The sequence below is a fragment of the Anopheles bellator genome, chromosome 1 (genome assembly GCF_943735745.2).
Source record: "Anopheles bellator chromosome 1, idAnoBellAS_SP24_06.2, whole genome shotgun sequence".
NCBI classification, from domain to species: Eukaryota; Metazoa; Arthropoda; class Insecta; order Diptera; family Culicidae; genus Anopheles; species Anopheles bellator.
The window spans coordinates 4,996,503-5,008,070 of record NC_071285.1 but is presented as its reverse complement, the minus strand read 5'-3'; the positions used below and the strand labels follow the sequence as shown (position 1 = coordinate 5,008,070).

Below are 11,568 nucleotides of genomic sequence, written 5' to 3'. Positions count from 1 at the left end.
TTCAAATTGATCATTTGTTGTCAGTAGCGATCTGAATTAATGGTTTCATCTGGTTTTAGGAGCTTGTGGTCTTGTGGTCTTGTGCGATCTTCCAAAAACAAGGTTCGACAAGCATTTGATGCGATTTTGTCGCAGTTTTTTTTTCAGCAGATAGCAGAAAAGCAACGATCCCCGGCGAATGTTATTTTTAGGCACCGAAATCGACTTGATTTAACCTCTTCAAAGATAAGAAATCATTTACCTGAAGTCAAAACAAGGCAATGTTGCCAAAAAAGCAAAAATAGGAGGTCTAAATTGACAGCTAGAGCCATCCGGTTAATAGTCCGTTTTTATAGTTTCATAATTTTGTTTATGAAAAATCCGTAGAATAAAAATATGGGTCAAAATAACGAAACAAAAGTTGACCAAGGGTACAGATCATTCAACTCGGTTTCAAGAGTATTGTATCCTTAAACATGAGTTTGGCCTACGGCATAAAACATTTGTCCCTGCGATGGCAATAAACGGTGAAAAACGGTAATCTCCCTTCAATCCATATCAATAAGCACTTTCTGCTTTATCTTGCCGTTAGTGTTCCCATTTTTACCATTAAACTTTTCACCTTAACTCACCCATTGTTTGCATGATGAAAACGCTCAAAATCAATATATTGCTTCTTGTTTATCGGAACACATCAGAGGCACATGGTCCACCCCAGGGCCACGTGTTGGCACACGCGGCACAGGAGCAACCCGTAATAGCCCCTGCTCTGCCCTGCCAAATTACGGGCGAATACATTTTGCACGTGAAAGAGGTCATTATCACTATCGCTGGCCAGTGCCAATGCAATCCATGGCGCTGCATCGCTGAAAGCAATTTTGTGTCCCACATACACACGGTCCGAGTAGAGTAAACGACATGTTGATGACGGTTTCAATAACTGTTTCTTCCCACGACTCCCGACCCGACGACGATGATGGGCTGTGTGTGCCTCATTAAGGACCGCTGGGCCCCAGACGTGAGTGAGACCTGGCCGCGTCAGCACCCGATTTTCATCTCGAACCACCGCTCGAAGCGTCCGGCCGGGGATTCGATTCCATCGATTTTCGGTTAGCGTAAAGGGACGTAAAAATTTATGCTCCACATTTCCGGACGTCCATTAATTTTTCGTGTCATTTCACGACCTATCCTTTGTCAGTGTATCATTATCTGCTCGCCCGCTCGGGTCGGGTCAATTATGTTTTTTTCTGCATTTTGCTGCGGCAAAGCTGCACTCGGCCGATCCCGACTTTGTCCCATTTAAAAGACGACGCTTGCCGATTCACGTTAAATGTCCGCTGTGACGCACTGTGACTATACGTTGTCATTTCCCGGGTTCGTATTTTTTTTTTACTTTTATTTCATCATTCTCGACCACGTGTAGAGTGCGTTGCGCGTTGCTCGATGCTCGATCGATGATTTACGGCGGAATGGCGGATTTCGATAAACTCGTGCACGATTTATTTTTAAACCTACGCTTCACAACATAAATCCGCCCGCCCCCCAGCCGGCATGCCCGACTCTAAGCGCGGTCACTTTTTTCGTGCCATTCCCTGCTTCGCTGTGATCCCTTTTACGTCGATGGATAATTAATTCTGTGCAGTCACGGGGCTTTAATGCCTCGGGTGGCACGATATCGTTGCCAAATGCTGCTGCAGCCCACGCTTATGGTTTGTGATCGCCCATGTTCGTGTCCGTGCACCGTCCGTCCCGTACTAGGAACCGCACTTTTGGGGAATCAGATATGATTTATGTTCGCGTTGCATATTCATCTGCCACATCTGTCTCTGCCACAGAAGAACATGCCGCGTACGGGACCGCGATCATTTGTTTGATTCCGCTGTTTTTTTTGCGCCCGCTGTTTCTATCGCTTCAGGCATTTGTCTTTCTTTTTTTGCGTTGGAAGCCACAACGGTCTATTTTTCATTGTTTATCATGTTCACGTGCTCTGCTAACCAGCGGCCGGTGGTAACGTGCTGTTGTGGTTTGCAGTACATGTGTAAAAATATTTCACTTATTGTGATATTTCATGGTACCAATGTTGTGTGTTGAAAGCAAAACCCCCTTTCCGATAACCGCTTGCAGCTCGTCATTTATCAAGCAAAACAATCGTCCAAAAAGTTCACAGTAAACACTTTAAAGCGCTCCGACAGGTGTGGTGATTCGTGGATTAACAAACATTTGTAGGGCATTAGGGCGTCCGCTGATCCTTTTGCGGTGTTTGCTTCAGCACCAGCGCCGCAAGCCGGAATCGAATTTTATATTTAATCAGCAAGCTACAGGGAAAGATTATCATGTGAGTCGTAATGGTTCATAATTATCCGCTCACCGCTTACGTCGACGGCACCGAAGAGACCGAATTTTGCGCAATCACGAATACCCTACGCAACGGGCCATTTGCCGAGGCAATTAGCAAACCAACGACCAGCGCCGTCTAGCAGCGGTGAGCCCGCGGGCCCGTGGCGCATTAATCCTTCCAAAGCGCCAAATCAGGCCTCTCATCGGGACAATAACAGCCCCGGGACACGGGGGGGGATTTGGGAAAGGCTTAGGAAATTAATATCGATCTTCATTATCAATTTCGCTCACCACAAGCGAGGCTCGGGGAGCATTCTAGCCCGAAGCCCAAAACAATAGACATAATTTGTCCCTTACACGGCCGGCTCGGAGCTCGTGTGGAAGCTCGCAACATCGACGGCAACATACATAGTACCTAATGGTGCGTGCGGAGTATCTTTGTCGAAACATAAAGCCGTCAGAATATCGGCCGAAAAATGTGCGAAAACTATGCTGCTTAAGACCGTTTCGGAGCGCATCGATTTAATGGGTTCGCAACGATTGTCAACGTCGGTTTCCTGTAGCTTTGAATTAATTTGAAAAATCAAGACTCTTACTTACAAAAACCAATGTTTAACAATTAATACCCATGAATTTAATTTTGTCGTTCCACCTTTTCTCGTGTTTCCATTCCGGAGAGGTTGCACAAGTCTTTTCACCACCTGCAGGTGAGGTTTTTTTGGACACTATCACGGTCCAGCTCACGATTAGTGCTATTAGCATAATAAATTATCACCATCCAAAAGCGATCCGCAAGCCAACGCTGCAAGCTAACGCTGCACCACGGAGCCTCGCCGGACGGGGCACCGGCTTTTTAATTAAAAACTCTTCGATTATGAATTATTAACCATTTTCGTAAGTTATACTTTGGCGCCGCAGACAAAGTCTTAAAATATTGCCCATTATGACCAGGCAATGTTCCGGCCATTCTTACCTGGCCCGCGCGCCTCCGACGAAACTAGCGATAGTGAAACGGGAGGAGTATCACCTTCGACAACTCGACTCCGTAATTACCATCACGCCGTTAGCAGTAAGAAGTGAAAGGAAAGGAGACGATCATTAGACTGATTAAATCGAGCTTCAAGAGGATGGAGCACGCTAAAACGCGGCTAGTTTAGCGACGCCCGGTAATTGTTGTCACACCGGCATGTCGTTGTCATTATCACCCTGCAGTTTGATCTTTTCAAAATCTTATCACTCAAATTTACGTCATCCGTCACTATTATCTATCGGGCGAGTCGAGAGTCTATCATAAACAGAGCGCAGCCCATCATCATCATCGTCACCAGCGTCATTATCGACCCTGTGCGCTACTAAAATTACGGCACCGAGTCCCCGCCCCCACTGGCTGGACACTGCATGGGGATAAGTAATTAATTATCCTGTAAACAGTCTGTGTGGCTAGCGGCCCGTGACTAGTACCGTGCCGTGGTATTAAAGCGACCGGGGACATCAACACAGCGTGGCGCACCAGGCGCCTCCATCGCAATTCCGAGCTGATTAAAGGTAAACAATAGAACAACACGGGGTGCCCTTCCCGGGATCGGGAGTGAAAACAGTCAAAATAAATTTATGCACAAAAATCAAATATTGTTACTGCTAATCGCGATCAGCTCATCCACTGATTGGTTCAGGACCTGATCGATGTTCCCTGTGCCCGGCGTAATACGGTTGTTAAAACGCACATTGCACGTGTTTCGATCCGATTTTAATAAATATTCAATAGGCTGGGAGTGAAATGTTTGTATTGACAACCGAGCACCATATCGGGGAAAAAGCAGCCCAGTTGCCCATTTTAATAAGTTCGAGTAAGGTCCGGTCGGCCCCAATGCCAATCCCACTACTAGCGTAGGCCTTGCGTGTACGAAACTGTGTAATTATCGATTATTATTTACTCACAAAACGTGCGACGAATTCTACATTTCTCTCTCGCTTTGTCTCCGTACCCGTAATGATGCCATTACCGCCAATACTCTGCGGGCTGCGTATGCAAATGATGACCCGAGAGCTAGACGAAATATGGTGCACGGTGGTCTTTGGCCGGCATCCGGTATTGAGCCGGGGAAAAGTGCCTGCGAAAAAAACACGATGCGTGGGAATAGAGCTTTCCTATTGCCACCATAAATTATGCGCCTGAAAACCACTGTCGATCGCGGACAACGCGCCACTCGCGCAGCAATGGTAATTCATTTGAATAACGCACCCCATTCCGGGGTTCCCGTAATGAACTATGTTAATCAGCTCTGGGCCGTTTTTGGTGAGTTTAATTACGGACCCGGAGGGACCCGCGGGGGAAGCCTGGAAAGCCGGTCCCGATCCCGGTGGCCCGCTCATGTGCTAATGTTTCGATGCAAAAACGATGTTATTTTATTTACAAACCCATCCCCACCCCATCACCCATTGGGGCGTTTGCTTGTGTCAACACCCGCTCTGGAGCGCCCCCCTCGGTGGAAGCCATTGTCAGTGAGATGGCAAAAACCTGCGGTACAAAGTACTCACTTTCGGTTACGAGTCGGGTCAGTCGAGGGGTCTTTTGCAGCAACTTTTTCGCCGCCAAGCACTGGGTTTAGAGTGGGTTTTTGGTGAAAGCGCAACAGAACCATGTTACGCTTACGGGAAGCTCCTTCCCGCGGCATAGATTGAACCGGAAACGGTAAAATAGTGCCACTCCATTAGCCATTGAAGTAGTAGCATCGGGCTGAAGTTAAAATGAAACCGTCACCGTCCTTTATGCTACGGGAGCGTTTCAAATTCAATTGACAGGCTTCAAACAATAATGAATGTCCCGTCCCGAATGTCAAATAGAAAAAAGTGAGCGGTGAACGTTTGAACGGGGCCGATCGGCAGGCTGCAAATGCTTAGTTTCCCCAGCAGGCTTAGCCAGTGAATAGCAATCAAATGTCTTTTCGAAAAGTGCTCTACACAACAGTACTGCGCGACTATTTCATCCTTTCATTTCAAAGAACAGATAAGAGTGGTTTTTTAATTCAACTTTGTTTAAACTCTTAAGCATTAATTGTATTTGTCGAATCGTTTGACTACGTTAGTGAACCATGCATTATGCAAGATGCCTTTGGGAGCAGCATCTCCTCCACTGCTGGTGAGCCTTATCCCGGGCCTGGTCGGTGCTGTTTAACTAACGAAGCATTGTCTAATATTGTTGCTATCTTTTTCAGTCGTTGATCGTTACCGTATTGTGATTATAAAAGCGTTTCATTTCATTCACAAAAAGGCGATGAGTACATATCAAGTTAACGTTAAGTTTTGCTTGAAGAAATGCTTCCGAAAAATATTGGTAACCCGACCCGAAGTAATCTATGTATAGTAAATAATCCGGAAACACAGCTTAATATGCCAATGGTAGGAATGACCTCGATGGATGACAATTTAATTAGATCCATCACCGCCACCGAGTGTTAAGCAGGAAATCTATCCCATTTAATGGTGTCGTTTGTATTGTTTAGCATTGTTTTTTCACCTTCATGGTTTGATCTTACCGTGCCGAGTCGATGGCAACGGAAACAACGGGCTCACGAGGGTTCGTCCGGCCAACATGCACCGTTGCACTGTTGACCACAATCATCGGCATCGATGGCCCAGCATCGCCGTTACGCTCAGATCCTGTGCATAAAACATGCCCAAGGCAGCAGACACAAGGACACAGGCAAGTCTGGGTCCGGGTAGGGCAAGCGCAGAAGTCAAGTGACATCGGCCGGGAGCTCGGGCGCGGTCGGACCATCGGCCAGGGACCCCAAGCGGTTGTTGTGGCTTTCGGAGGGGGCGCGGGGACATGTCAATTAAAATTTATTCCCACTTCCACAGCACCGGACGGCAGCTGTTACGAATTCATGTTATTATACCAATTAACCTGTCATTCTGACCGCTAAACATCGCACTATTTGCCATCGAGCCAGCCAGCCAGCCCACCGAGGAGCGGTATCGGGATATCGGCCCTGTCCACATCGAACCAACTCCGAGAGAGTGACAGAGAGAGAGAACTCGTGGTCCTCCGGGGCCGCGTTTGGCGAAATGGCCCCCACTTTGGCGATCTCCCCGTTGACAAGCGATGCCCTATGAACCGTCGGATGCCGGCGAGGTCGGAGCCGCTAGGTCGGAGCGTTTCAACGACAGACTGTCCACCGCACGCTTGGCTCTCTGGTCCGGGCTCTTGGATGTCCCGGTTTCTTTCAGATACTTCCAGTTCGAGCATCGCCACGGAGTTTGGGATTTCTGTGAACTTCCCCACAGGGTGAGCAACTTGCCGGCGCAATACAGCTAATTAAATGCATGCAGTTTCAGCCATCCTTGCTCCGACCCGGGGGCCAAGATTTTGAAGTGTAGCCACTAGAGAGACACACACCCTATCAGGGCATGGGAAATCACTGGAGCCTGCGGGTCCTGCGGGCTCGCAAAGTTAGTCTTCGGTACGGGGCTTGAAAGAAACTCAAACTGTCATTCCCATAAAGCTCGGCCCCGGATACGAAAGAAGACCCGGCGCACAACAATGACCCGCCCGGCGTCCCGGGCCACAACTTTCTTATCGACCTTACGGCCCCCCCCTACCCCCTTTGATGGACCCCCTGGACGGATCAGTGGCTCTGGTAACCCGATAAGCTGAGCTGAGCGCTACATAAATGGCCAATCTTCATGAGCACACAGCGCCACAGCGGAGATGGCGTCCGGAGTTGACTGTAAAATCGAAGCAAAGTGAAACACTGGATACTTTCATCATTTCCCGCAGCCCGTGGTCCCGGCAGCTCCTTCCGGGGGCCGCCGGATTGGCAATGCAATCTCTCGAATGCTTTTCTGCACGACCCACGCCCGTCGGTCGGCGAGTCACCGGAGCAGAAGTTTTACCAGCACCGAACACGGAATGGCTCAAATATCCTACTCATATACCCCCGTAGCTCAGGGGAGGAACTCCTACACGTCGTTCTCGGAACTATTACAAAGCCCGAGCGCGGGCGGTGGTGGGACAAAAAGCGGGAGAAAAGTGTCACCTTTTATCGTCAAATTTCAAACATAAAACTGCTGCTGGCCAACCGGGACAGCAAGCTGGCTGGCTGGCTGGCTAGACGGTACTCCTGCGAATAAGGTCAAATTACCGAGCGCTCCAGGCCAGGCGGGCGCTGTGAGTTTCATTCAAGCTCAGTCCAGACGACTCGTCGAAGGCCGGCCCATTAAAGCGGATCGCACCGTTAAGGGAGTATGCTGCCTCTCTGTCTCGGGCTGGTGAGTGATTAAAAATTTAGGCCAAAAACTATTCTCGGTTCCGCAATCCAGGCAATGGATGGCGAATCTAATGATTTGAAAGGTTTTATGGGCGGTTCCTGGCCCGATTGGGCGAGCCGCTTGGGGGCCATCAGTGTGTTCGTCGCATTATGGACTATTTATTCTATACAGATCATTGGTCGCCACAAATGCCCTTCCGATGGTGTCGTTTGACGTCACAGGTAATTTGTCTGCCAAACAGTCCGTTATGTTTATGAGCACACGATGGCCCCCAAACTACCCATTGACCAACGTTTAGCCCATAAAGTTAAAACCCTCGAATTCACACAAGTGCCCAGCACATAACGCTCACACAGTAACCTCTGGTTGCTATACTCCAAGGGCTCCACCGCCTGAGCTGTCAAAGTTTGCAAGCTGTCAGATGCATAGTAAGCTCCGGACCGTGTTAGTTGTGTTTATTATGAGCTACGGTAGATGCGGAACGCTCTACTTTTCGCAGAACGTGAAGCCGGTGGTGGACACGATCCAGTCCAGGTAGGATGTGACGCGCGTGCTGACACTGGGGAAGCTGGAGGCACAGGACACCCCGTACGCCACCACACCAACCTCGTACACCAGCTGACTGCTCGGGTCGGTGTAGTACAGTGGACCGCCGGAATCGTTCTGGCACGTGTCGTTTCCGGGCGTGAATGTACAGATCTGGCTGGACTGGATCGTTTGCGATAGCTTCGTGGAACAATCGGCCTGCGTGATCACGGTAAGTGTGGTTTGTAGCAGTTCCGCCGACTGTGGCGCACCGAAATCGATCGTTCCCCAACCGAGCGCATTGACGCGGGCACCGACGAAAGTGCTCGTCCCGAATCGGAACGGCAGACAGACCCGTCCGACACCGGGATTGAACACGATCTGGTTGGTGGTTCTCACGAGCGCTATGTCGTTCACTTTCGTCGCACTATTGTAGCTCGGATGTGGCACAAACGTCGAAAGCAGCATGGCCAGCGAGTACGGCGTATCGTTCGCAGCCTTCACATTCTGTTCGCCCACCAATAGCACCGTGCTGGACACGCTCCGTTGCAGCAGACAGTGAGCCGCCGTTAGCGCGTAGCGATCGGTCACTGCGGAAAGAAAGGAAGGAAGGAAGGCTATCACTCGGCGCCACTAGGCTTCAACCAGGCCGGAAACTAACCGATGGTAGAACCGCAGAACACCTGCTTCGTGCCGGCATCAACCAGGGCCGACATCATTGGAAACTCGTTCGGTATCGTCGGGTATCCGCCAACGATCGTGGCCTGTTGTGGGAAATCCGGACGCACTTAAAGGACAAAGAACTAAAATCATTTCAGATCCCGTCTACATACCGTCTTGCGTCGTCCACAGTCGCACGAAATCTGCAGAGCCGTAATCTGACACCGGAAGCGGCCTCCGGTCGTGGCGTTACTTCCGATCAGTGCCACCACCAGTTTGTTGTACGTCGACTGCACGTTGAACGTGGTGGTCCCACAGCGTAGCTGCGCGTCGGCAAGATTCGAATCACCGCTCAGCGAGATGGCCAGCTTATCATAGTAACATCCGGTGCTCGATGGCAGATACATATCGTAGCACTGCATGTAGAGGTAGTTTCCCACCGGGGCGTTCACCGTGTACCGACACTTGGTCCCCGGCGTGTAGTAGTTGGGATAGTTTGGCGACTGAATGTACGCCGTCTGACCGGAAGTGTACGTGTACGTGTAGTCACAGGTCCCGTACTGGGCGGTGGCCACACCAAACAGCGCCACCGAAAGCACACCGATCACCGACCACCCGTTCATCATTGGAGCTGTTTATCCGATAACGTTCGATCACCGAACGACTTGATCGGCGCGGCTGGCGCACAGTTTTAAGTACCCGGCCCGGCGCCGTCGCCTTTTCGCAATCGGGGGCCGCTAGACCTTAGGTCAACCCAAGCCCTTCCGCCGAACTCCCGTGCGAGGCTCTGGTGGCGCGCCGAACGAACTGCCGAACGGCTGATCAAACACACGCCATCGGCGTCGTCGGCGGTGGCGGGCACGAAATGCTGTTTTCCGTGGAGCCATCTTAACGACGCAAACAACAGGGCTACCGATAATGGAGATCATTCACAAACCTCTCCGGGCGCAGCGCCCTCTGGCGGACCGGGCGAAATCTTTGCCAAAATGGCCACAAACAAAAACAACCCGGTGCCCGGATGTGTCGTTATCCGGGACCGCGTGTGTCTACAAAGCGATCCTAAGAAGTGTCGAAGACCTCGACGTACGGCGGCGGGACGGAATCAGTAGGATTCACACAGGAGAGGTAATGACAAAACATCTGTTTAAAAATTACAAAATATACACCACTCATTGTTCGTTATCTGCAGGCTATGGCGTGAGCGAGAGAGAGAGAGAGAGTGGAGAACTGTCGATTGCGGAGATAGGCACTGCGGAACAACGGCTCGCGTTAAGATAACATCTTATGTAGTGGCGGTTTTTTGTCAGCCGATCGTAGTTCGTCATATGATATCAGAGCGCACCCGAAATGAGGGCCGTTCAGTAACGGTGCGGCATTCCAGGAGCATGATCGGGAGCTTGTACCCTCTTATCACCACCATCACGCTGCTGGCGTACGGCGCGGGTTCCACGTACGCCCAATTTACCGGATGTGACCGGACGAAGAGCTTCACCACCGGCGAGGTGTACTACGTCGAGTCGCCCAACTATTCCAACTACTTCTCCAAGGGCACGAACTGCCGATGGCTTCTAACGGCCCCGGCCGGCAACACACTCTACATCAACTGTTACGATATGGTGCTCGCCTCGGTACGACCATGATACGCCGCACAATCCGCACCGCACTAAAACCTCCTACGAACCGTTCCTTTCAGACCTCCCAATGCTCCGGTGATCGGCTGGAGATCTCGCTCAAGAATGATCCGACGCTGGCATCCGCCAGTCGGTACTGTGGTCAGCAAACGTTCAGCACGCAGTCGACCGGGAATCAGGTGACGATGGCCCTACGAGCAACCGCCACGTCCACCGGAGGTCGCTTCCGGTGTCAGGTTGTAGCACAAGCGCCCGCTGCCAAGTGTTCCTGTGGGTTCCGAAGAACGTCCAAGATCGTCGGTGGTGTACAGACGCTCGTCAATGAGTTCCCCTCGATGGCCGGGCTGGTCGACTCGACGTCACGGAATGTTTTCTGCGGGGCCACGATAAGTACGCCCTGCCAGGTTGGTCTACTCTCCATAACGTGACATTAATGCCACCGTCCTTGAATTGCAGTTTCCAACTACCACGCACTGTCGGCCGTACACTGTATGTCCGGGCGGAGTATCTCCGCCACGGGGCTCCTGGTGGGGGATCACAACCTTTCGACCGGCACTGACACAAGCTACTCGATACTGTTGCGCGTAGCGTCCATCACCAACCATCCCAGCTATCAGGCGAATCCCTCGAGCAACGACATCTCGATCGTGCGCACCGCGGACCAGATCGTGTTTAACGCCGGCGTAGGACCCGTCTGTCTGCCGTTCAAGCAATCCACGGCCACATTTGCCGGCTCCGTCGTCGTAGCCACCGGCTGGGGTACGCTTGACTTTGGGTCACCGGCTTCGAAGGTGCTGCAGAAGGTGTCGCTCAACGTTATCACGCAGCAATCGTGTCAATCGCAGATGCCAAACATCCTCGCGTCACACATCTGCTCGTACACGCCGGGTCGGGACACCTGCCAGTACGATTCGGGTGGCCCCCTCTATCTAACCTCCGGCAGCTACCTCTATCTGGTAGGGGTCGTCAACTACGGGGTCGGTTGTGCAACCAGCAAACCATCCGTTAGCGCTCGCGTCACTTCGTACCTCTCGTGGATCCAGAGCAATACACCGGGCGTTTCCTACTGTACTCCGTAGTTCCGTCGTGTGCTCTGGAAATAAACACATCCGTTGCCTCTTGAAGCGCATTGCGTCAGGTCTAGAACAAGCGTGTAGACGCACGC

The 11,568-nt window shown here is 51.1% G+C and overlaps 2 protein-coding genes across 2 annotated transcripts; one reads left to right on the top strand and one right to left on the bottom strand.

Annotated features, from left to right (window-relative positions):
* Nucleotides 1–8,071: 8,071 nt before the first annotated feature.
* Nucleotides 8,072–9,405, bottom strand: LOC131216443 (venom serine protease-like). The gene is made up of 3 exons (XM_058210938.1): nucleotides 8,946–9,405; nucleotides 8,774–8,876; nucleotides 8,072–8,702 (listed from the first exon to the last, which is right to left on the bottom strand). Exons 1-3 carry the CDS (start codon nucleotides 9,396–9,398, stop codon nucleotides 8,074–8,076), a joined length of 1,185 nt encoding a protein of 394 aa, XP_058066921.1. The 5' UTR covers nucleotides 9,399–9,405; the 3' UTR covers nucleotides 8,072–8,073.
* A 752-nt stretch (nucleotides 9,406–10,157) lies between these two features.
* Nucleotides 10,158–11,482, top strand: LOC131205667 (venom serine protease-like). Its single transcript, XM_058197906.1, has 3 exons — nucleotides 10,158–10,400; nucleotides 10,466–10,793; nucleotides 10,860–11,482. The coding sequence occupies exons 1-3, from the start codon at nucleotides 10,158–10,160 to the stop codon at nucleotides 11,480–11,482; spliced, it is 1,194 nt and encodes a 397-aa protein (XP_058053889.1).
* The last annotated feature ends 86 nt before the right edge of the window (nucleotides 11,483–11,568 follow it).

What these genes read in the sequence shown, in the direction of transcription:
- LOC131216443 (XM_058210938.1), bottom strand. Translation starts at nt 9,398, where the DNA reads ATGATGAACGGGTGGTCGGTGATCGGTGTGCTTTCGGTGGCGCTGTTT. An exon ending in ACTGTGGACGACGCAAGACG is followed by an intron (nt 8,877 to 8,945) that starts GTATGTAGACGG and finishes TTCCCACAACAG; the next exon opens with GCCACGATCGTTGGCGGATA. An exon ending in GTTCTGCGGTTCTACCATCG is followed by an intron (nt 8,703 to 8,773) that starts GTTAGTTTCCGG and finishes TTCTTTCCGCAG; the next exon opens with TGACCGATCGCTACGCGCTA.
- LOC131205667 (XM_058197906.1), top strand. Translation starts at nt 10,158, where the DNA reads ATGATCGGGAGCTTGTACCCTCTTATCACCACCATCACGCTGCTGGCG. An exon ending in ACGATATGGTGCTCGCCTCG is followed by an intron (nt 10,401 to 10,465) that starts GTACGACCATGA and finishes CGTTCCTTTCAG; the next exon opens with ACCTCCCAATGCTCCGGTGA. An exon ending in TTTCTGCGGGGCCACGATAA is followed by an intron (nt 10,794 to 10,859) that starts GTACGCCCTGCC and finishes CTTGAATTGCAG; the next exon opens with TTTCCAACTACCACGCACTG.